The sequence below is a fragment of the Oncorhynchus gorbuscha genome, unplaced genomic scaffold, assembly GCF_021184085.1.
Source record: "Oncorhynchus gorbuscha isolate QuinsamMale2020 ecotype Even-year unplaced genomic scaffold, OgorEven_v1.0 Un_scaffold_3406, whole genome shotgun sequence".
In the NCBI taxonomy this organism is placed as follows: Eukaryota; Metazoa; Chordata; class Actinopteri; order Salmoniformes; family Salmonidae; genus Oncorhynchus; species Oncorhynchus gorbuscha.
In genome coordinates this window covers 14,724-38,571 of record NW_025745200.1, presented here as the reverse complement: position 1 = coordinate 38,571, position 23,848 = coordinate 14,724, and the positions used below count along the sequence as shown (strand labels likewise).

General features: G+C 47.6%; 1 protein-coding gene across 3 annotated transcripts; it reads right to left on the bottom strand.

Annotated features, from left to right (window-relative positions):
• Nucleotides 1-1,105: 1,105 nt before the first annotated feature.
• LOC124017847 (transcription factor mef2A-like) lies at nt 1,106-17,795 on the bottom strand. 3 transcript variants are annotated; one of them, XM_046333081.1, is made up of 3 exons: nt 17,684-17,795; nt 2,103-2,180; nt 1,106-1,939 (listed from the first exon to the last, which is right to left on the bottom strand). In XM_046333081.1, exons 1-3 carry the CDS (start codon nt 17,751-17,753, stop codon nt 1,422-1,424), a joined length of 666 nt encoding a protein of 221 aa, XP_046189037.1. In that variant the 5' UTR covers nt 17,754-17,795; the 3' UTR covers nt 1,106-1,421. The 3 variants fall into 3 exon arrangements, with proteins under 3 accessions (XP_046189037.1, XP_046189038.1, XP_046189039.1); XM_046333082.1 differs by having other exon boundaries at nt 1,106-1,936; XM_046333083.1 differs by lacking the exon at nt 2,103-2,180 and having other exon boundaries at nt 1,106-1,936.
• Nucleotides 17,796-23,848: the final 6,053 nt, after the last annotated feature.

The following is a 23,848-nucleotide window of genomic DNA, read 5'->3' as shown; positions in this document are numbered from 1 at the left end:
ATACTTTTATAAAATACTCTGTATATGAGTTTCCTTTCTTCCTGACCTTCGTGCTTCATGTTTGGATAAATTCTTCAACAGCCAAAGCTAAGATAAAATGAAAAAGCAATGACCTTTACTTCACACCTACAACTTTCCACCCTTGTATTGCCTTTGGCACCATATTACCCAGGACAGACACGGTGACCTGTCCTGCCCTCTAGCAGGCGCCTATTGTCCCTTGCGATTTGCGTTGAAGCTTCACTAACATAGACTGTACCATTTAACACGACTGTGGTGACCTTGCTGATACCTGTGCTGTTTGCCCTTTCCGATGCATGCATCACCGGTTAAGACAACAACAAACAACACATCGCTGAGAGACGTGGACGCTGACGATCCCCAGGGAGTCTCCAGACACAACCACTGTGTGAGATTCCCCAGCTTTGACGACCAGGGTGCCTGAAGTTTCAGGGCTTTTCTCCAGCAGGTGACGAACAGGAGGTGCTTGCCGCACCAAACCTCTGTCCGGCTTAGTTCCTCATCCCTTATGCTTCAGGATGAATAAACAAGCACCTCCTTTCCCGCTGTTTCTCTCTCTCTCTCTCTCTCTCTCTCTCTCTCTCTCTCTCTCTCTCTCTCTCTCTCTCTCTCTCGCTCTCTCTCTCTCTCTCTCTCTCTCTCTCTCTCTCTCTCTCTCTCTCTCTCTCTCTCTCTCTCTCTCTCTCTCTCTCTCTCTCTCTCTCTCTCTCTCTCTCTCTCTCTCTCTCTCTCTCTCTCTCTCTCTCTCTCTCTCTCTCTCTCTCTCTCTCTCTCTCTCTATCTCTCTCTCTCTATCTCTCTCTCTCTCTCTCTCTCTCTCTCTCTCTCTCTCTCTCTCTCTCTCTCTCTCTCTCTCTCTCTCTCTTTCTCTCTCGGTGGTACAGATTTGCCAGAATGGTATCTTACTCTGCTCTGGATGGAGAATGATGGGAGCTGACAAGACAATGGCATTGTCACTGCTGTTGTGCAGGGTCCTGGGGGTGCTTTACCCATGTCTACCACTCTGACAGGCTGCAAAAAAGTAGGAGAGTGTGTAAGTGTGTGTGTGGGGGGGGGGGGGGCGGGGGGGCGGGGATTTGTAGAGTAGTGGTGCCAGGTGGAGCAAAGAGGAGATTGACCAAAACAAAACAGGGAGGACGCTGGGACGGAGAGGGAATTTAAGGGAACCAGGTCTAGAGAGAGCGAGTCACTTCATGTGATCGTTACCTTCCGTTTTGGGTGTTACATTATCAATAATGAAGAAAACCTGCAATTAAAATAGCAAAAGAAGATTGCTTGTTCCTGTTCGTCCCCCCAGCCATCAACACGACATTGATTCGTACAAAAAGCTCTCGCTCCCTGGCCTTACTCCCAGTCCTATAGACTCTTTTCTTGCCCTCCTGCTCTCCAAACATTCATGCTCAGACTGTGACCTCTGTCTTGCTGTTGGTGGGCAGCCCCTTGTTTTTGGGGTGCATGTGGGGTGACTGTCCATAGCCCAGAGGCTGGGAGAAGAGTTCCGGGAGCGTCTCAATGCTGAACTTCCGCTTGTTGGAGTAGGCCTGCCGGCGGCTGTTGGGCTGTTGATGTAACTGCTGTTGATGTTGTTGATGTTGTTGATGCTGCGGATGCTGCGGATGCTGCTGCAGTGCCTGCCCGATGTGGGAGGCCGTTGGATGCTGGACATGGCCCTTACTGGGGTCCCAGACTTTGAAGGCCGAGCTGGAGGTAAGCGGATGGGTGTTAGTCTTGGAGATCTTGGGCTTGGGGAGTTGGGCGGCAGTGATGGTTATGGCCAGTGGGGCGTGGATGTCTGGAGGGGGCAGGAAGGGCTTGTCCTTGTGAAAGGCGATGGGCTGGAAGGTGGGGGGTGAGGAGTGATGGCGGGAGTAGTCCACCATGGGGTAGCCCTTGTAGTAGTCTCTTGCTGCCGTATCTGCTGCGAGAAAGGGGAGGAGACAAAGGTGGGGGAGAGAGAGAGAAGAATGCGGTTAGTGGTATAGAGGTCAAAATACCTTACAAATACCTTTAATATTTTCCTTTGACATGGTATCCACTCAACCTGTAGGTCCACAATGAGTTAAATGGGTCAGAATATCTACCTGGTACCCCCAGAGACCTCAACAATGTCCTCCTTTGTTCAGATACAGTAAGAGCTCTGTTATCCAGTGGCCAAACCCCTAAACCAAGTTAAAACAAACAAAACAACAATGAAAATCTCCTCCCTACTTTATCATGCTGTAAAGACAAGTGTGATTCCAGGTAATTACATTGTACACATTGTAATAGCAGTGAAATAGACCCCATCATAATGTGGCTGTAAAATATGCTGGAATAGAAGAGCACAGATTAATCAAATTCACTGAGTTACCCCACCCATATCACTTCAATAGCTTTGAACCTCACCCAACCTCTCTGTTTTAATTAAATGTACACATTTAGGCAAGTTATACAAGACACTGTGTCCCTTTCTGGAGTCACTTGTATGCTATTCTGCTGCCAAGGGAAGAATTAAGGTGAGACAACTCTCCCCCTGTGTTAATCCCTGTGCCGTTGGCTGTGTGTTATATACCATGAAAGAAACCAGTAGCTTTAACACCATCATCCCTAAACCAGCCAACCTGTCAGGTAAACCTACAATGACATGGAGGTAGAGCTGCACAGAGTGTACAGCATCTTACACCCACAGGGGCTTGCATCTGTGTGTGTGTGTGTGTGTGTGTGTGTGTGTGTGTGTGTGTGTGTGTGTGTGTGTGTGTGTGTGTGTGTGTGTGTGTGTGTGTGTGTGTGTGTGTGTGTGTGTGTGTGTGTGTGTGTGTGTGTGTGTGTGTGCTTGAGAGGGGGGTTAAAATGCCTGAAGCCCCATACCATTAACTTTGAATGAAAACAAATAAGAAAAAAAAGCAACAGCAACTGGCAGATATGCTGGAGTTTTGAGGGGAGTAAAAATAGAGTGGGTTTCGAGTGTCGTGTCGTATTAGTGAGGGAGCCCTGAGTGCTGCTTCATGAGGTCACGGCCGCAAACCCCTCAGCCCTCAGACACTAACAACCTTGTTCGCCCCACTGTTGTGTCATTTAGGTTTTTCTTCCCCTATTCTGTTTGAAAAAAGTATCCTGGTTGTTGTTGTTTCTTTCCCCCCTCAGCCTCTGTGTGTGTGTGTGTGTGTGTGTGTGTGTGTGTGTGTGTGTGTGTGTGTGTGTGTGTGTGTGTGTGTGTGTGTGTGTGTGTGTGTGTGTGTGTGTGTGTGTGTGTGTGTGTGTGTGTGTGTGTGTGTGTACGTGTGCGTGTGCGTGTGTACGTGTGTATGTATGTGTACGTGTGTGTGTATACGTACGTACGTGTGTGTGTGTGTACATGCGTGCCTGCACGCACCATCATAGATGCAGTACATGTACGAATGTAGATATTGGCAGAGGGTATGCCCAGGAAGTTCTAGCGTATGTAAAAAATAAATGTAAAAAATGCATAGATTCTAGAAGTGTCTGGAGCTCAATTGGTGGGATGCAACAACATTCTTCCACGAGAAATTCCATCAGTTGGTGTTTTGTTGAATGCAGTGGAAAATGCTGACTCAGGCGCTGCTCCATAATCTCCCCTAAGTGTGCAATTGGGTTGAAATCTGGTGACTGAGACACACACACACACACACATACTTGCGTCCGAAATAGTAGGCCGTTTGAGTATTTGAAAAAATCTGTTTTATAGTATCTCAAAGTGCATCAAAAGCAAAAAAAAAAAAACAGACAATACATCATGATGAGTAGCTGGCTAGATCGACCAATGGAGGCCAAGTCTTTGAGTGCATACCTCCTCCAAAGATGGAGAGTGAGGGCTACAGGCTATCCTTTCCGGTTCATATGTAAAGCCGTAACTGAGGGTGCATTGAAGACAACAGGGAACACCCCCCAAAGAAATGCTCCGACTGAGAAAAATTGTTTTGAATGGTCAGCCAACTCGGAACTACAAGTCAGAAACTCGGGCGTTATCCTAGAGCTCTGACTTCTCCAACCTGAAGATCACAAAGTTATGATTTTTCCCACTGTGAGCTAATTTTGTTTCCGAATCCCCAGTTGTCTTGAACGTAACAAAAGTAATATGTTTTGGCCATAGCATACTTCATTTTTTACAATACAGTATGTGCTAAATAGCATGTAGTGCAATTAGTACACAGTATGCAGTTTAAGTAAATAGTAGGCAAGCCAGATTTCGGCCTATGTACATATTTTTTTTTATTCAATTTTTTTTAACCTTTATTTAACTAGGCAAGTCAGTTAAGAACAAATTCTTATTTTCAATGAGGGCCTAGGAACAGTGGGTTAACTGTCTGTTCAGGGGTAGAACGACAGATTTGTACCTTGTCAGCTCGGGGGAGAGGAACTACAGATGTATAAAGCTGCTTTAAATGGACAAATCACTGAAATTATTTTACGCAAGGCCTTAAACAACTATTATGCTGATAATGACAGTGCTCTTAAAAGGCCTGCTTTCATGTTGTGGCATGTGCCACGTTTGGCAAGTCATGGGAGGATTAAATGGCTATGTTGCCAATGCAACTGTATACAGGCATGTGTTTATACATTCTAAATATTCTAAAGGATAAGCAGCTTGATCCCAGTAAACCCTGTCACATGGCTTCTCTAAAGAATAGCAGTCGAGCAGGTGCCAAGTCATTCATGCTGAAGACTTCCATTGATCCCCACAACACAGCCATTTTGAGGCCAAGTAGGGGTGTGCTGTAATTAAGCCAAATGAAAAACAACCGACATTGCACCAGACTAGACCGACATTTTATCTCTTTAGCTTTACTAGTGATGCTCGAAACCCATGCTATCCAACTACTACCATGCTTGCTAAGAAAGATTTGCACGAAAGTGACCTCGGGGTTGCAGCAGCATGCGTTTTGTCACGGGGAATCACTGACGTTCTCGGCAGACTGCACAGGAAGTGCACGGTGAGAGAGCATATGCGCTGAAGGCGGGGGACCGGCAACGAGGCCTTGCTGCCCTCTCCGTCCATTTCTCGCCTTCTCCATCACTTTTTCGCACTACCCCTTTGTGCCCTAGCAGAAACTCTCAGGTCGTTAGTGTTTAATTAAGATACAGGGCTACAACTACATCCTGGTCCAAGGACCTGCTGGTACACCTGGCAGAAGTTGGCTGACGCCTGAGCCAAAGCCGCTGAACTCCACTCTGTCCTCTCAATGACTTTGCCAACACAGTGAGTGGTGACGTGCCGTGTTGTTTATTGGCTTGCTGGGGGTTACAATCACGTGTGAAAAGATGAGAGGGCTAAGCCTATATCCCAAATGAGTTGCTGTGTGTGAGTGTGCCCTTATGAGTGTGTCTGTGTGTGCCCTTATGAGTGTGTCTATGTGTGCCCTTATGAGTATGTCTGTGTGCCCTTATGAGTGTGTCTGTGTGTGCCCATATGAGTGTGTCTGTGTGCCCTTATGAGTGTCTGTGTGTGCCCTTATGAGTGTGTCTGTGTGTGCCCATATGAGTGTGTCTGTGTGCCCTTATGAGTGTCTGTGTGTGCCCTTATGAGTGTGTATGTGTGCCCTTATGAGTGTGTCTGTGTACCCTTATGAGTGTGTATGTGTGCCCTTATGAGTGTGTCTGTGTACCCTTATGATTGTGTCTGTGTGTCCGCTTGTGAGTGAGTGTGTCTGTGTGAGCGCTTGTGTGTCTTTGTGTGCCCTTGTGAGTGTGTCTGTGTGAGCGCTTGTGTGTCTGTGTGTGCGCTTGTGAGTGTGTCTGTGTGAGTACTTGTGTGTCTGTGTGCGCGCTTGTGAGTGTGTCTGTGTGTGTGCTTGTGAGTGTCTGGGTGAGCACCTTTGTGTCTGTGTGAGCATTTGTAAGTGTGTCTGTGTGTGCGCTTGTGAGTGTGTCTGTGTGAGCGTTTTTGATTGTGTCTGTGTGTGCGCTTGTGAGTGTGTCTGTGCGAGCGCTTGTGAGTGTGTCTGTGTGAGCGCTTGTGAGTGTGTCTGTGCGAGCGCTTGTGAGTGTGTCTGTGTGAGCGTTTGTATGTGTCTGTGTGAGCGTTTGTATGTGTCTGTGTGAGCGTTTGTATGTGTCTGTGTGAGCGTTTGTATGTGTCTGTGTGAGCGTTTGTGAGTGTGTCTGTGCGAGCGCTTGTGAGTGTGTCTGTGTGAGCGTTTGTGAGTGTGTCTGTGTGAGCGCTTGTGAGTGTGTCTGTGTGAGCGTTTGTATGTGTCTGTGTGAGCGTTTGTGACTGTGTCTGTGCGAGCGCTTGTGAGTGTGTCTGTGTGAGCATTTGTATGTGTCTGTGTGAGCGTTTGTATGTGTCTGTGTGAGCGTTTGTATGTGTCTGTGTGAGCGTTTGTGAGTGTGTCTGTGCGAGCGCTTGTGAGTGTGTCTGTGTGAGCATTTGTATGTGTCTGTGTGAGCGTTTGTATGTGTCTGTGTGAGCCTTTGTATGTGTCTGTGTGAGCATTTGTATGTGTCTGTGTGAGCGTTTGTATGTGTCTGTGTGAGCGTTTGTATGTGTCTGTGTGAGCGTTTGTATGTGTCTGTGTGAGCGTTTGTGAGTGTGTCTGTGCGAGCGCTTGTGAGTGTGTCTGTGTGAGCGTTTGTGAGTGTGTCTGTGTGAGCGTTTGTATGTGTCTGTGTGAGCGTTTGTGACTGTGTCTGTGCGAGCGCTTGTGAGTGTGTCTGTGTGAGCATTTGTATGTGTCTGTGTGAGCGTTTGTGACTGTGTCTGTGCGAGCGCTTGTGAGTGTGTCTGTGTGAGCGTTTGTGAGTGTGTCTGTGTGAGCGTTTGTATGTGTTTGTGTGAGCGTTTGTATGTGTCTGTGTGAGCGTTTGTATGTGTCTGTGTGAGCGTTTGTATGTGTCTGTGTGAGCGTTTGTGAGTGTGTCTGTGCGAGCGCTTGTGAGTGTGTCTGTGTGAGCGTTTGTGAGTGTGTCTGTGTGAGCGTTTGTATGTGTTTGTGTGAGCGTTTGTATGTGTCTGTGTGAGCGTTTGTATGTGTCTGTGTGAGCGTTTATGTGTCTGTGTGAGCGTTTGTATGTGTTTGTGTGAGCGTTTGTATGTGTCTGTGTGAGCGTTTGTATGTGTCTGTGTGAGCGTTTGTATATGTTTGTGTGAGCGTTTGTATATGTTTGTGTGAGCGTTTGTATATGTTTGTGTGAGCGTTTGTATGTGTTTGTGTGAGCGTTTGTATGTGTCTGTGTGAGCGTTTGTATATGTTTGTGTGAGCGTTTGTATGTGTTTTTACCTCAATGTCTTTCCATGTTTCATTAACATTGTTTAGATTCTCGTGCATCAACCTGCTTTTCTGCTTTTGTGGCCATCTGCAAGCATTTGTGTTTGTGTGTGTGTGTCTGTGTGTGCGCTTGTGAGTGTGTCTGTGTGAGTACTTGTGTGTCTGTGCGAGCGCTTGTGAGTGTGTCTGTGTGAGCATTTGTATGTGTCTGTGTGAGCGTTTGTATGTGTCTGTGTGAGCGTTTGTGAGTGTGTCTGTGTGAGCGTTTGTATGTGTCTGTGTGAGCGTTTGTGACTGTGTCTGTGCGAGCGCTTGTGAGTGTGTCTGTGTGAGCATTTGTATGGGTCTGTGTGAGCGTTTGTATGTGTCTGTGTGAGCGTTTGTGACTGTGTCTGTGCGAGCGCTTGTGAGTGTGTCTGTGTGAGCATTTGTATGTGTCTGTGTGAGCGTTTGTATGTGTCTGTGTGAGCGTTTGTATGTGTCTGTGTGAGCGTTTGTATGTGTCTGTGTGAGCGTTTGTATGTGTCTGTGTGAGCGTTTGTATGTGTCTGTGTGAGCGTTTGTATGTGTTTGTGTGAGCGTTTGTATGTGTCTTTACCTCAATGTCTTTCCATGTTTCATTAACATTGTTTAGATTCTCGTGCATCAACCTGCTTTTCTGCTTTTGTGGCCATCTGCAAGCATTTGTGTGTGTGTGTCTGTGTGTGCGCTTGTGAGTGTGTCTGTGTGAGTACTTGTGTGTCTGTGTGCGCGCTTGTGAGTGTGTCTGTGTGTGTGCTTGTGAGTGTCTGGGTGAGCACCTTTGTGTCTGTGTGAGCGTTTGTAAGTGTGTCTGTGTGTGCGCTTGTGAGTGTGTCTGTGTGAGCATTTTTGATTGTGTCTGTGTGTGCGCTTGTGAGTGTGTCTGTGCGAGCGCTTGTGAGTGTGTCTGTGTGAGCGCTTGTGAGTGTGTCTGTGCGAGCGCTTGTGAGTGTGTCTGTGTGAGCGTTTGTATGTGTCTGTGTGAGCGTTTGTATGTGTCTGTGTGAGCGTTTGTATGTGTCTGTGTGAGCGTTTGTATGTGTCTGTGTGAGCGTTTTTATGTGTCTGTGTGAGCGTTTGTATGTGTCTGTGTGAGCCTTTGTATGTGTCTGTGTGAGCATTTGTATGTGTCTGTGTGAGCGTTTGTATGTGTTTGTGTGAGCGTTTGTATGTGTCTGTGTGAGCGTTTGTATGTGTCTGTGTGAGCGTTTGTATATGTTTGTGTGAGCGTTTGTATATGTTTGTGTGAGCGTTTGTATGTGTCTGTGTGAGCGTTTGTATATGTTTGTGTGAGCGTTTGTATGTGTCTGTGTGAGCGTTTGTATGTGTCTGTGTGAGCGTTTGTATATGTTTGTGTGAGCGTTTGTATGTGTTTTTACCTCAATGTCTTTCCATGTTTCATTAACATTGTTTAGATTCTCGTGCATCAACCTGCTTTTCTGCTTTTGTGGCCATCTGCAAGCATTTGTGTGTGTGTGTGTGTGTGTGTGTGTGTGTGTGTGTGTGTGTGTGTGTGTGTGTGTGTGTGTGTGTGCGTGCGTGCGTGCGTGCGTGCGTGCGTGCGTGCGTAGGCATGTGTGTGTCCACAGGACCATACGGCTGTCTGCTCCATTCATGAGGAAATAACAAGTAAAATACCCTAGAGGTGTAGATAGACTCCCGTCTCTTAAAATCAATGGATTCAAATGAGATGCAGAGATGTAAATATGAAGCAACTGCCCGTGGTAATGCACCAGCCGTGAGGTGGGCCCTTCTCAAGGGCCCGATGAGCCGGCATGCCAACCTGCTATGCCACAGGACCCGTGCCCCGGCTGGCACCACGGATGGCAGCCACGCCATTGTCTGTACAACCTACAACTATGTGTGTGTGTAGAGTGTGTGTGTGGTGGGTATAGTGTCTGTGTGGTGTGTAGAGTAGCTCTAAAAAATGAATGCTGTTTAAAAGTGACTACATTAAAGAGCGGACCAAGTCATCCACATACGTATTCGGTTTAGGGTCCTCCTGGTGACAAGGGTTGAGGATTATAAAATGTGCTTTCATCAAACAGAAAGGAATACGACCACGTATGGAGAAAAAGAGTGTTGCATCACATTCGGATTAAAATGTTAATTGAAGTATTTTACGGCAAATGTCAATGACAACGTCATATGAATCTATTGTCTTTTCTATTGACGGTCCTTTGGTGCAATCACACTTATTTACCCAGTGAGCAGCATAATGAAGTGGACTCCTCCATCCCTGCCAATAGTTGTTTTAGAATAGGAGGAGCTAGTGAGCAGTTCTAAAGACATGCAATGATCTCATGGCGCGAGCATGTCTGTGTCGTGCTGTCTTTCCAAATAAGCATCAGTGTGTCCTTGTCTTTCCAGAGGGATCAGATACAATCACGTACGGTTTTGTGTGTATATTTGTGTGTGTGTGTGTTTGTGTGTGTGTGTGTGTCATGTTTGTCATTTATTGTCATGTCTTGTCCCTGTGCTCCCCATGCTATTCGTTTCCCTCTGCTGGTCTTGTTTGGTTCTTTCCCTCCTTCTATCCCTCTCTCTCCCCCTCCCTCTCTCACTCTCTCGCTCTCTCTTCTCTCTGTCGTTCCGTTCCTGCTCCCAGCTGTTCCTATTCCCCTAATCATCATTTAGTCTTCCCACACCTGTTCCCGATCCTTTCCCCTGATTAGAGTCCCTATTTATTCCTTTGTGATCCGTTCCTGTCCCGTCGGTTCCTTGTATTGTATTCACCATGCTGTGATTGCGTTTCGCCCTGTCCTGTCGTGTTTTTGCCGTGATTGTGTATCACCCTGTCCTGTCGTGTTTTGTGCCTTCATCAGATGCTGCGTGTGAGCAGGTGTCTCAGTCGACTACGGCCTGCGCCTACCCGAAGCGACCTGCAGTCTGTGGCCGCTTCTCCAGTAGTTTCCCTCTACAAGTCTAGAGGATTTCTGTTATTCCGTTTGGACTTTAATAAACTCTGTTTCTGTTAAGTCGCTTTTGGGTCCTCTTTCACCTGCATGACAGAAGGAACCGACCAAGGAATGGACCCAGCGACTTCAGACGCTCGTTACACTGCCGTCGAGATCCAAGGAGCCATGCTCGGCAGACACGAGCAGGAATTGTCTGCTGCTCGCCATGCCGTGGAGAACCTGGCCGCTCAGGTTTCCGACCTCTCTGGACAGTTCCAGAGTCTACGTCTCGTGCCACCTGTTACTCCCTGGCCTGCCGAGCCTCCAGAACCTAGGGTTAATAACCCACCTTGCTACTCCGGGCAGCCCACTGAGTGCCGCTCCTTTCTCACGCAGTGTGAGATTGTGTTCTCTCTCCAACCCCACACATACTCTAGAGAGAGAGCTCGGGTTGCTTACGTCATTTCACTCCTTACTGGCCGGGCTCGAGAATGGGGCACAGCTATCTGGGAGGCAAGGGCTGATTGCTCTAACAGATTCCAGAACTTTAAAGAGGAGATGATTCGGGTTTTTGACCGTTCAGTTTTTGGTGGGGAGGCTTCTAGGGCCCTGGCTTCCTTATGCCAAGGTGAACGGTCCATAACGGATTATTCCATTGAGTTTCGCACTCTTGCTGCCTCTAGTGAGTGGAACGAGCCGGCGCTGCTCGCTCGTTTTCTGGAGGGACTCCACGCAGTGGTTAAGGATGAGATTCTCTCCCGGGAGGTTCCTTCAGATGTGGACTCTTTGATTGCTCTCGCCATCCGCATAGAACGACGGGTAGATCTTCGTCACCGGGCTCGTGGAAGAGAGCTCGCATCAACGGTGTTTCCCTGCTCCGCATCGCAACCATCTCCCTCCTCTGGCTTTGAGACTGAGCCCATGCAGCTGGGAGGGATTCGCATCTCGAATAAGGAGAGGGAACGGAGGATCACCAACCGCCTGTGCCTCTATTGCGGAGTTGCTGGACATTTTGTTAATTCATGTCCAGTAAGAGGCCAGAGCCCATCAGTAAGCGGAGGGCTACTGGTGAGCGCTACTACTCAGGTCCCTTCATCTAGATCTTGTACTACTATGTCGGTCCATCTACGCTGGACCGGTTCGGTGCTACATGCAGTGCTTTGATTGACTCTGGGGCTGAGGGTTGTTTCATGGACGAAGCATGGGCTCGGAAACATAACATTCCTTTCGGGACCGTTAGACAGGCCTACGCCCATGTTTGCCTTAGATGGTAGTCATCTTCCCAGTATCAAATTTGAGACACTACCTTTAACTCTCACAGTATCTGGTAACCACAGTGAGACTATTTCTTTTTTGATTTTCCGTTCACCGTTTACACCTGTTGTTTTGGGTCATCCCTGGCTTGTATGTCATAATCCTTCTATTAATTGGTCTAGTAATTCTATCTTATCCTGGAACGTTTCTTGTCATGTGAAGTGTTTAATGTCTGCCATCCCTCCCATTTCTTCTGTCCCTACTTCTCAGGAGGAACCTGGCGATTTGACAGGAGTGCCGGAGGAATATCATGATCTGCGCACGGTCTTCAGTCGGTCCCGAGCCAACTCCCTTCCTCCTCACCGGTCGTATGATTGTAGTATTGATCTCCTTCCGGGGACCACTCCTCCTCGAGGTAGACTATACTCTCTGTCGGCTCCCGAACGTAAGGCTCTCGAGGATTATTTGTCTGTGTCTCTTGACGCCGGTACCATAGTGCCTTCTTCTTCTCCGGCCGGGCGGGGTTCTTTTGTTAAAAAGAAGGACGGTACTCTGCGCCCCTGCGTGGATTATCGAGGGCTGAATGACATAACGGTTAAGAATCGTTATCCGCTTCCCTTATGTCATCAGCCTTCGAGATTCTGCAGGGAGCCAGGTGCTTTACTAAGTTGGACCTTCGTAACGCTTACCATCTCGTGCGCATCAGAGAGGGGACGAGTGGAAAACGGCGTTTAACACTCCGTTAGGGCATTTTGAGTACCGGGTTCTGCCGTTCGGTCTCGCCAATGCGCCAGCTGTTTTTCAGGCATTAGTTAATGATGTTCTGAGAGACATGCTGAACATTTTGTTTTTGTCTATCTTGACGATATCCTGATTTTTTCTCCGTCACTCGAGATTCATGTTCAGCACGTTCGACGTGTTCTACAGCGCCTTTTAGAGAATTGTCTCTACGTAAAGGCTGAGAAGTGCTCTTTTCATGTCTCCTCCGTTACTTTTCTCGGTTCCGTTATTTCCGCTGAAGGCATTCAGATGGATTCCGCTAAGGTCCAAGCTGTCAGTGATTGGCCCGTTCCAAGGTCACGTGTCGAGTTGCAGCGCTTTTTAGGTTTCGCTAATTTCTATCGGCGTTTCATTCGTAATTTCGGTCAAGTTGCTGCCCCTCTCACAGCTCTTACTTCTGTCAAGACGTGTTTTAAGTGGTCCGGTTCCGCCCAGGGAGCTTTTGATCTTCTTAAAGAACGTTTTACGTCCGCTCCTATCCTCGTTACTCCTGACGTCACTAGACAATTCATTGTCGAGGTTGACGCTTCAGAGGTAGGCGTGGGAGCCATCCTATCCCAGCGCTTCCAGTCTGACGATAAGGTTCATCCTTGCGCTTATTTTTCTCATCGCCTGTCGCCATCTGAGCGCAACTATGATGTGGGTAACCGTGAACTGCTCGCCATCCGCTTAGCCCTAGGCGAATGGCGACAGTGGTTGGAGGGGGCGACCGTTCCTTTTGTCGTTTGGACAGACCATAAGAACCTTGAGTACATCCGTTCTGCCAAACGACTTAATGCCCGTCAAGCTCGTTGGGCGTTGTTTTTCGCTCGTTTCGAGTTTGTGATTTCTTACCGTCCGGGTAGCAAGAACACCAAGCCTGATGCCTTATCCCGTCTGTTTAGTTCTTCTGTGGCTTCTACTGATCCCGAGGGGATTCTTCCTTATGGGCGTGTTGTCGGGTTAACAGTCTGGGGAATTGAAAGACAGGTTAAGCAAGCACTCACGCACACTGCGTCGCCGCGCTTGTCCTAGTAACCTCCTTTTCGTTCCTGTTTCCACTCGTCTGGCTGTTCTTCAGTGGGCTCACTCTGCCAAGTTAGCTGGTCATCCCGGTGTTCGAGGCACTCTTGCGTCTATTCGCCAGCGCTTTTGGTGGCCGACTCAGGAGCGTGACACGCGCCGTTTCGTGGCTGCTTGTTCGGACTGCGCGCAGACTAAGTCGGTAACTCTCCTCCTGCCGGTCGTCTCAGACCGCTCCCATTCCTTCTCGACCATGGTCTCACATTGCCTTAGACTTCATTACCGGTCTGCCTTTGTCTGCGGGGAAGACTGTGATTCTGACGGTTGTCGATAGGTTCTCTAAGGCGGCACATTTCATTCCCTCGCTAAACTTCCTTCCGCTAAGGAGACGGCACAAATCATTATTGAGAATGTATTCAGAATTCATGGCCTCCCGTTAGACGCCGTTTCAGACAGAGGCCCGCAATTCACGTCACAGTTTTGGAGGAGTTCTGTCGTTTGATTGGTGCGTCCGTCAGTCTCTCTTCCGGGTTTCATCCCCAGTCTAACGGTCAAGCAGAGAGGGCCAATCAGACGATTGGTCGCATACTACGCAGCCTTTCTTTCAGAAACCCTGCGTCTTGGGCAGAACAGCTCCCTGGGCAGAATACGCTCACAATTCGCTTCCTTCGTCTGCTACCGGGTTATCTCCGTTTCAGAGTAGTCTGGGTTACCAGCCTCCTCTGTTCTCATCCCAGCTTGCCGAGTCCAGCGTTCCCTCCGCTCAAGCGTTTGTCCAACGTTGTGAGCGCACCTGGAGGAGGGTGAGGTCTGCACTTTGCCGTTACAGGGCACAGACGGTGAGAGCCGCCAATAAACGCAGGATTAAGAGTCCAAGGTATTGTTGCGGCCAGAGAGTGTGGCTTTCCACTCGCAACCTTCCTCTTACGACAGCTTCTCGTAAGTTGACTCCGCGGTTCATTGGTCCGTTCCGTGTCTCCCAGGTCGTCAATCCTGTCGCTGTGCGACTGCTTCTTCTTCCGCGACATCTTCGCCGCGTCCATCCTGTCTTCCATGTCTCCTGTGTTAAGCCCTTTCTTCGCACCCCCGTTCGTCTTCCCTCCCCCTCCCGTCCTTGTCGAGAGCGCACCTATTTACAAGGTACATAAGATTATGGACATGCGTTCTCGGGGACGGGGTCACCAATACCTAGTGGATTGGGAGGGTTACGGTCCTGAGGAGAGGAGTTGGGTTCCGTCTCGGGACGTGCTGGACCGTTCGCTCATCGATGATTTCCTCCGTTGCCGCCAGGATTCCTCCTCGAGTGCGCCAGGAGGCGCTCGGTGAGTGGGGGGTACTGTCATGTTTGTCATTTATTGTCATGTCTTGTCCCTGTGCTCCCCATGCTATTCGTTTCCCTCTGCTGGTCTTGTTTGGTTCTTTCCTCCTTCTATCCCTCTCTCTCCCCCTCCCTCTCTCACTCTCTCGCTCTCTCTTCTCTCTGTCGTTCCGTTCCTGCTCCCAGCTGTTCCTATTCCCCTAATCATCATTTAGTCTTCCCACACCTGTTCCCGATCCTTTCCCCTGATTAGAGTCCCTATTTATTCCTTTGTGATCCGTTCCTGTCCCGTCGGTTCCTTGTATTGTATTCACCATGCTGTGATTGCGTTTCGCCCTGTCCTGTCGTGTTTTTGCCGTGATTGTGTATCACCCTGTCCTGTCGTGTTTTGTGCCTTCATCAGATGCTGCGTGTGAGCAGGTGTCTCAGTCGACTACGGCCTGCGCCTACCGGCGACCTGCAGTCTGTGGCCGCTTCTCCAGTAGTTTCCCTCTACAAGTCTAGAGGATTTCTGTTATTCCGTTTTGGACTTTAATAAACTCTGTTTCTGTTAAGTCGCTTTTGGGTCCTCTTTCACCTGCATGACAGTGTGTGTGTGTGTGAGTGAGTGTGAGTGTGTGGCATCAGTATGCATGTGTGTGTGTGTTGGGGCCAGAATGCGTGTGTGTGTGTGTGTGTGTGTGTGTGTGTGTGTGTGTGTGTGTGTGTGTGTGTGTGTGTGTGTGTGTGTGTGTGTGTGTGTGTGTGTGTGTGTGTGTGTGTGTGTGTGTGTGTGTGTGTGTGTGTGTGTGTGTGTGTGTGTGAGTGAGTGTGAGTGTGTGGCATCAGTATGCATGTGTGTGTGTGTTGGGGCCAGAATGCATGTGTGTGTGTGTGTGCGTGTGTGTGTTGGGGTCAGTGTACTTTAAGTGTGTGTGAGTGTGTGCTTTTGTGTGTGAGGCCATGGGGCCAGCCAAAGGGGACGGCTCTGACCCATCCAGACACATACTCTCAGTCACTCAACAGGGAGTCATGTCACTCACTCTCCTGACTGCCTGTGCTTGAGCTACAGGCAGGGTTACTGCACCGTGTGTCTGTGTTCCACATGTGTCTGTGTTCCACATGTGTCTTTGTTCCATATGTGTCTTGGGGGATATGTAGTAGCATCAGTATGTGGGTTAATGAGTTAGTCATGATAGAGTAGGGCAGTGGATGATGTGTGGGAGTAACATCATTGTTGTTCATAAACAATATACACCCTCTACTTCAGGGTTGCCCAACCCTCTTCCTGGGTCTACTGTCCTAGGTCTACTGACCTACTGTCCTACTGTCCTAGGTTGGGCTGAAGACCCACAGGACGGTAAATCTCCAGGAAGAGGGTTGGGCTGAAGACCCACAGGACGGTAGATCTCGAGGAAGAGGGTTGGGCTGAAGACCCACAGGACGGTAGATCTCCAGGAAGAGGGTTGGGCTGAAGACCCACAGGACGGTAGATCTCCAGGAAGAGGGTTGGACTGAAGACCCACAGGACGGTAGATCTCCAGGAAGAGGGTTGGGCTGAAGACCCACAGGACGGTAGATCTCCAGGAAGAGGGTTGGGCTGAAGACCCACAGGACGGTAGATCTCCAGGAAGAGGGTTGGGCTGAAGACCCACAGGACGGTAGATCTCCAGGAAGAGGGTTGGATTGAAGACCCACAGGGCGGTAGATCTCCAGGAAGAGGGTTGGGCTGAAGACCCACAGGACGGTAGATCTCCAGGAAGAGGGTTGGGCTGAAGACTCACAGGATGGTAGATCTCCAGGAAGAGGGTTGGACTGAAGACCCACAGGACGGTAGATCTCCAGGAAGAGGGTTGGGCTGAAGACCCACAGGGCGGTAGATCTCCAGGAAGAGGGTTGGGCTGAAGACCCACAGGACAGTAGATCTCCAGGAAGAGGGTTTGGCTGCCCTGCTCTACTTGATTACTCACACATGCTTTTCTAATGTTTCACACAGTCACACATGTTTTTTAGAGCAAAGTATAGGCATTAAGCAATAAGGCCCAAGGGGGTGTGGTATATGGCCAACATACCACGACTAAGGGTTGTATCCAGGCACTCTGACTTGCTTCATGCCTAAGAACAGCCCTTAGCCATGGTATATTGGCCATATACCACAAAACCCTGAAGTGCGTTACTGTTATTATAAACAGGTTACCAACGTAATTAGAAGAGTAAAAATAAATGTTTTGTCATACCTGTGGCCAATCAGCAAGTGTTTTGTGTGTGTGTGTGTGTGTGTGTGTGTGTGTGTGTGTGTGTGTGTGTGTGTGTGTGTGTGTGTGTGTGTGTGTGTGTGTGTGTGTGTGTGTGTGTGTGTGTGTGTGTGTGTGTGTGTGTGTGTGTGTGTGTGTGTGTATTTGTTCATATGCATGTGTGTGTCCGCAGGACCATATGGCTGTTTCTTCCATTTATGAGAAAATAATAAGTGAAATACCCTAGAGGCTTATAGGGCACCAACTACACAGTTTATGGTATACATTAACATACAAGAAGGGGCTATGGAACCCTGACCTGTTCACCGGACATGCAACCTGTCCCAGACCTGCTGTTTTCAACTCTCTAGAGACAACAGGAGTGGTAGAGATACTCTTAATGATCGGCTATGAAAAGCCAACTGACATTTACTCCTGAGGTGCTGACTTGCTGCACCCTCTACAACCACTGTGATTATTATTATTTGACCCTGCTGGTCATCTATGAACATTTGAACATCTTGGCCATGTTCTGTTATAATCTCCACCCGGCACAGCTAGAAGAGGACTGGCCACCCCTCACAGCCTGGTTCCTCTCTAGGTTTCTTCCTAGGTTCTGGCCTTTCTATGGAGTTTTTCCTAGCCACCGTGCTTCTATACCTGCATTGCTTGCTGTTTGGGGTTTTAGGCTGGGATTCTGTACAGCACTTTGACTTCAGCTGATGTAAGAAGGGCTTTATAAATACATTTGATTGATTGAGTATCACAGGCATGGTGTCTCACGTAATAATGACAGCAGTTCTTTAAATGCACATATGTAGAAATATCCAAATATAAAATGCATAAAATATGTCTATATTATTTATGTTTGCATGAGTGGATAGGTTTTAGTTTATTTCTGTCTATGTGAACTGGTCTGTTGATAGACAGTGTATGTGAAAGGATGTCTGTAGTGAGTGGTGCGTTGCTTACCCACAGCCTTGAGGGAGGCGCACTTGTTAAAGCCCAGACCAAGGTTGTTGTGAGGGTGGGAGAGTGCCATCGCTGGACCCAGAGGTGAGAGGGCAGCGTTATTCAGGTGGTTGTGATCTGAAAGACAGAGAGAGAGAGAGAAAGGGGGAGAGGGAGAGGGAGAGGGAGAGGAGAGGAGAGAGAGAGAGAGAGAGAGAGAGAGAGAGAGAGAGAGAGAGAGAGAGAGAGAGAGGAAGGAAGGAAGGAAGAGAAGAAGAGAGAATGAGCTGCTGATACCCTCCAATTAGTCCCAACACTAGGTATTGAAGATACACAGTTGATAGAAATTGACAGAGACCACCTTGTGTACCACCATGTGTACAACCATGTGTACCAGTATGTGTACCACCATGTGTACAACCATGTGTACCAGTATGTGTACCATCATGTGTACCAGTATGTGTACCAACATGTGTATAACCATGTGTACCAGTATGTGTACCATCATGTGTACCAGTATGTGTACCAGTATGCGTACCAACATGTGTACAACCATGTGTACCAGTATGTGTACCACCATGTGTACAACCATGTGTACCAGTATGCGTACCATCATGTGTACCAGTATGTGTACCACCATGTGTATAACCATGTGTACCAGTATGTGTACCACCATGTGTACAACCATGTGTACCAGTATGTGTACCACCATGTGTATAACCATGTGTACCAGTATGCGTACCAACATGTGTACAACCATGTGTACCAGTATGTGTACCATCATGTGTACAACCATGTGTACCAGTATGTGTACCACCATGTGTACAACCATGTGTACCAGTATGCGTACCACCATGTGTACAACCATGTGTACCAGTATGTGTACCATCATGTGTACCAGTATGTGCACCATCATGTGTACCAGTATGTGTACCACCATGTGTACCACTGTGTGTACCGCCATGTGTACCATCATGTGCACCCTCACGTGCACACTCACATGTACCACCATGTGTACCACTATGTGTACCATCATGTGTACCAGTATGTGTACCACCATGTGTATAACCATGTGTACCAGTATGTGTACCACCATGTGTACAACCATGTGTACCAGTATGTATACCATCATGTGTACCAGTATGTGTACCACCATGTGTATAACCATGTGTACCAGTATGCGTACCAACATGTGTACAACCATGTGTACCAGTATGTGTACCATCATGTGTACCAGTATGTGTACCATCATGTGTACCAGTATGTGTACCAGTATGTGTACCACAATGTGTACCAGTATGTGTACCACCATGTGTACCACCGTGTGTACCGCCATGTGTACCGCCATGTGTACCATCATGTGCACCCTCACGTGCACACTCACATGTACCACCACGTGTACCAGTATGTGTACCATCATGTGTATAACCATGTGTACCAGTATGTGTACCAACATGTGTACAACCATGTGTACCAGTATGTGTACCATCATGTGTACCAGTATGTGTACCATCATGTGTACCAGTATGTGTACCAGTATGTGTACCACCATGTGTACCACCGTGTGTACCGCCATGTGTACCATCATGTGCACCCTCACGTGCACACTCACATGTACCACCACGTGTACCACTATGTGTACCATCATGTGTACCACCTTGTGTACAACCATGTGTACCAGTATGTGTACCACCATGTGTACCAGTATGTGTACCACCATGTGTATAACCATGTGTACCAGTATGTACCACCATGTGTACAACCATGTGTACCAATATGTGTACCACCATGTGTGTACCAGTATGTGTACCAGTATGTGTACCATCATGTGTACCAGTATGTGTACCACCATGTGTACAACCATGTGTACCAGTATGTGTACCACAACCATGTGTACCACCATGTGTATAACCATGTGTACCACTATGTGTACCAGTATGTGTACCACCATGTGTACCACCATGTGTACAACCATGTGTACCACTATGAGTACAACCATGTGTACCAGTATGTGTACCACCATGTGTACAACCATGTGTACCAGTATGTGTACCACCATGTGTACCAACCATGTGTACCAGTATGTGTACCACCACCAGTATGTGTACCATCATGTGTACAACCATGTGTACCAGTATGTGTACCACCATGTGTACCACCATGTGTACCAATATGTGTACCACCATGTGTACCACCATGTGTACCAGTATGTGTACCATCATGTGTACCAGTATGTGTACCACCATGTGTACCATGTGTACCATGTGTACCATGTGTACCAGTATGTACCATCATGTACAACCATGTGTACCACCATGTGTATAACCACCATGTGTACCACTATGTGTACCATGTGTACCATCCAGTATGTGTACCACCATGTGTACCACCATGTGTACAACCATGTGTACCATGTGTACCACCATGTGTACAACCATGTGTACCAGTATGCGTACCACCATGTGTACAACCATGTGTACCAGTATGTGTACCACCATGTGTACAACCATGTGTACCAGTATGCGTACCACCATGTGTACCAGTATGTGTACCACCATGTGTACCAGTATGTGTACCATCATGTGTACAACCATGTGTACCAGTATGTGTACCACCATGTGTACAACCATGTGTACCAGTATGTGTACAACCATGTGTACCAGTATGCGTACCACCATGTGTACAACCATGTGTACCAGTATGTGTACCACCATGTGTACAACCATGTGTACCAGTATGTGTACCACCATGTGTACCAGTATGTGTACCACCATGTGTACCATTATGTGTCACACCATGTGTACCAGTATGTGTACCATCATGTGTATAACCATGTGTACCAGTATGTGTACCAACATGTGTACAACCATGTGTACCAGTATGTGTACCATCATGTGTACCAGTATGTGTACCATCATGTGTACCAGTATGTGTACCAGTATGTGTACCACCATGTGTACCACCGTGTGTACCGCCATGTGTACCATCATGTGCACCCTCACGTGCACACTCACATGTACCACCACGTGTACCACTATGTGTACCATCATGTGTACCACCTTGTGTACAACCATGTGTACCAGTATGTGTACCACCATGTGTACCAGTATGTGTACCACCATGTGTATAACCATGTGTACCAGTATGCGTACCACCATGTGTACAACCATGTGTACCAATATGTGTACCACCATGTGTACCAGTATGTGTACCAGTATGTGTACCATCATGTGTACCAGTATGTGTACCACCATGTGTACAACCATGTGTACCAGTATGTGTACAACCATGTGTACCACCATGTGTATAACCATGTGTACCAGTATGTGTACCAGTATGTGTACCACCATGTGTACCACCATGTGTACAACCATGTGTACCACCATGAGTACAACCATGTGTACCAGTATGTGTACCACCATGTGTACAACCATACCAGTGTACCAGTATGTGTACCACCATGTGTACAACCATGTGTACCAGTATGTACCACCATGTGTACCAGTCATGTGTACATGTACCAGTATGTGTACCACCATGTGTACCACCATGTGTACCATCATGTGTACAACCATGTGTACCAGTATGTGTACCACCATGTGTACAACCATGTGTACCAGTATGTGTACCACCATGTGTACAACCATGTGTACCAGTATGTATACCATCATGTGTACCAGTATGTGTACCACCATGTGTACCAACCAGTATGCGTACCACCATGTGTACAACCATGTGTACCAGTATGTGTACCACCATGTGTACCAACCATGTGTACCAGTATGTGTACCAGTATGTGTACCACCATGTGTACCAGTGTACCACCATGTGTACCACCATGTGTACCGCCACCATTATGTGTCACACCATGTGTACCAGTATGTGTACCATCATGTGTATAACCATGTGTACCAGTATGTGTACCAACATGTGTACCACCATGTGTACCAGTATGTGTACCATCATGTGTACCAGTATGTGTACCATCATGTGTACCAGTATGTGTACCAGTATGTGTACCACCATGTGTACCACCGTGTGTACCGCCATGTGTACCATCATGTGCACCCTCACGTGCACACTCACATGTACCACCACGTGTACCACTATGTGTACCATCATGTGTACCACCTTGTGTACAACCATGTGTACCAGTATGTGTACCACCATGTGTACCAGTATGTGTACCACCATGTGTATAACCATGTGTACCAGTATGCGTACCACCATGTGTACAACCATGTGTACCAATATGTGTACCACCATGTGTACCAGTATGTGTACCAGTATGTGTACCATCATGTGTACCAGTATGTGTACCACCATGTGTACAACCATGTGTACCAGTATGTGTACAACCATGTGTACCACCATGTGTATAACCATGTGTACCACTATGTGTACCAGTATGTGTACCACCATGTGTACCACCATGTGTACAACCATGTGTACCACTATGAGTACAACCATGTGTACCAGTATGCGTACCACCATGTGTACAACCATGTGTACCAGTATGTGTACCACCATGTGTACAACCATGTGTACCAGTATGCGTACCACCATGTGTACCAGTATGTGTACCACCATGTGTACCAGTATGTGTACCATCATGTGTACAACCATGTGTACCAGTATGTGTACCACCATGTGTACAACCATGTGTACCAATATGTGTACCACCATGTGTACCAGTATGTGTACCAGTATGTGTACCATCATGTGTACCAGTATGTGTACCACCATGTGTACAACCATGTGTACCAGTATGTGTACAACCATGTGTACCACCATGTGTATAACCATGTGTACCACTATGTGTACCAGTATGTGTACCACCATGTGTACCACCATGTGTACAACCATGTGTACCACTATGAGTACAACCATGTGTACCAGTATGCGTACCACCATGTGTACAACCATGTGTACCAGTATGTGTACCACCATGTGTACAACCATGTGTACCAGTATGCGTACCACCATGTGTACCAGTATGTGTACCACCATGTGTACCAGTATGTGTACCATCATGTGTACAACCATGTGTACCAGTATGTGTACCACCATGTGTACAACCATGTGTACCAGTATGTGTACAACCATGTGTACCAGTATGCGTACCACCATGTGTACAACCATGTGTACCAGTATGTGTACCACCATGTGTACAACCATGTGTACCAGTATGTGTACCACCATGTGTACCAGTATGTGTACCACCATGTGTACCATTATGTGTCACACCATGTGTACCAGTATGTGTACCATCATGTGTATAACCATGTGTACCAGTATGTGTACCAACATGTGTACAACCATGTGTACCAGTATGTGTACCATCATGTGTACCAGTATGTGTACCATCATGTGTACCAGTATGTGTACCAGTATGTGTACCACCATGTGTACCACCGTGTGTACCGCCATGTGTACCATCATGTGCACCCTCACGTGCACACTCACATGTACCACCACGTGTACCACTATGTGTACCATCATGTGTACCACCTTGTGTACAACCATGTGTACCAGTATGTGTACCACCATGTGTACCAGTATGTGTACCACCATGTGTATAACCATGTGTACCAGTATGCGTACCACCATGTGTACAACCATGTGTACCAATATGTGTACCACCATGTGTACCAGTATGTGTACCAGTATGTGTACCATCATGTGTACCAGTATGTGTACCACCATGTGTACAACCATGTGTACCAGTATGTGTACAACCATGTGTACCACCATGTGTATAACCATGTGTACCAGTATGTGTACCAGTATGTGTACCACCATGTGTACCACCATGTGTACAACCATGTGTACCACTATGAGTACAACCATGTGTACCAGTATGCGTACCACCATGTGTACAACCATGTGTACCAGTATGTGTACCACCATGTGTACAACCATGTGTACCAGTATGCGTACCACCATGTGTACCAGTATGTGTACCACCATGTGTACCAGTATGTGTACCATCATGTGTACAACCATGTGTACCAGTATGTGTACCACCATGTGTACAACCATGTGTACCAGTATGTGTACCAGTATGTGTACAACCATGTGTACCAGTATGCGTACCACCATGTGTACAACCATGTGTACCAGTATGTGTACCACCATGTGTACAACCATGTGTACCAGTATGTGTACCACCATGTGTACCAGTAT

Excerpts from the sequence above, each read along its gene's own strand:
- LOC124017847 (XM_046333081.1), bottom strand. The coding sequence starts at position 17,753 with ATGGCACTCTCCCACCCTCACAACAACCTTGGTCTGGGCTTTAACAAG. Across the intron at positions 2,181-17,683 it reads CGCCTCCCTCAAGGCTGTGG|GGGTTTGGCCACTGGATAAC; the intron begins GTAAGCAACGCA and ends AACTTGGTTTAG. Across the intron at positions 1,940-2,102 it reads GAGGTCTCTGGGGGTACCAG|CAGATACGGCAGCAAGAGAC; the intron begins GTAGATATTCTG and ends CCTTTCTCGCAG.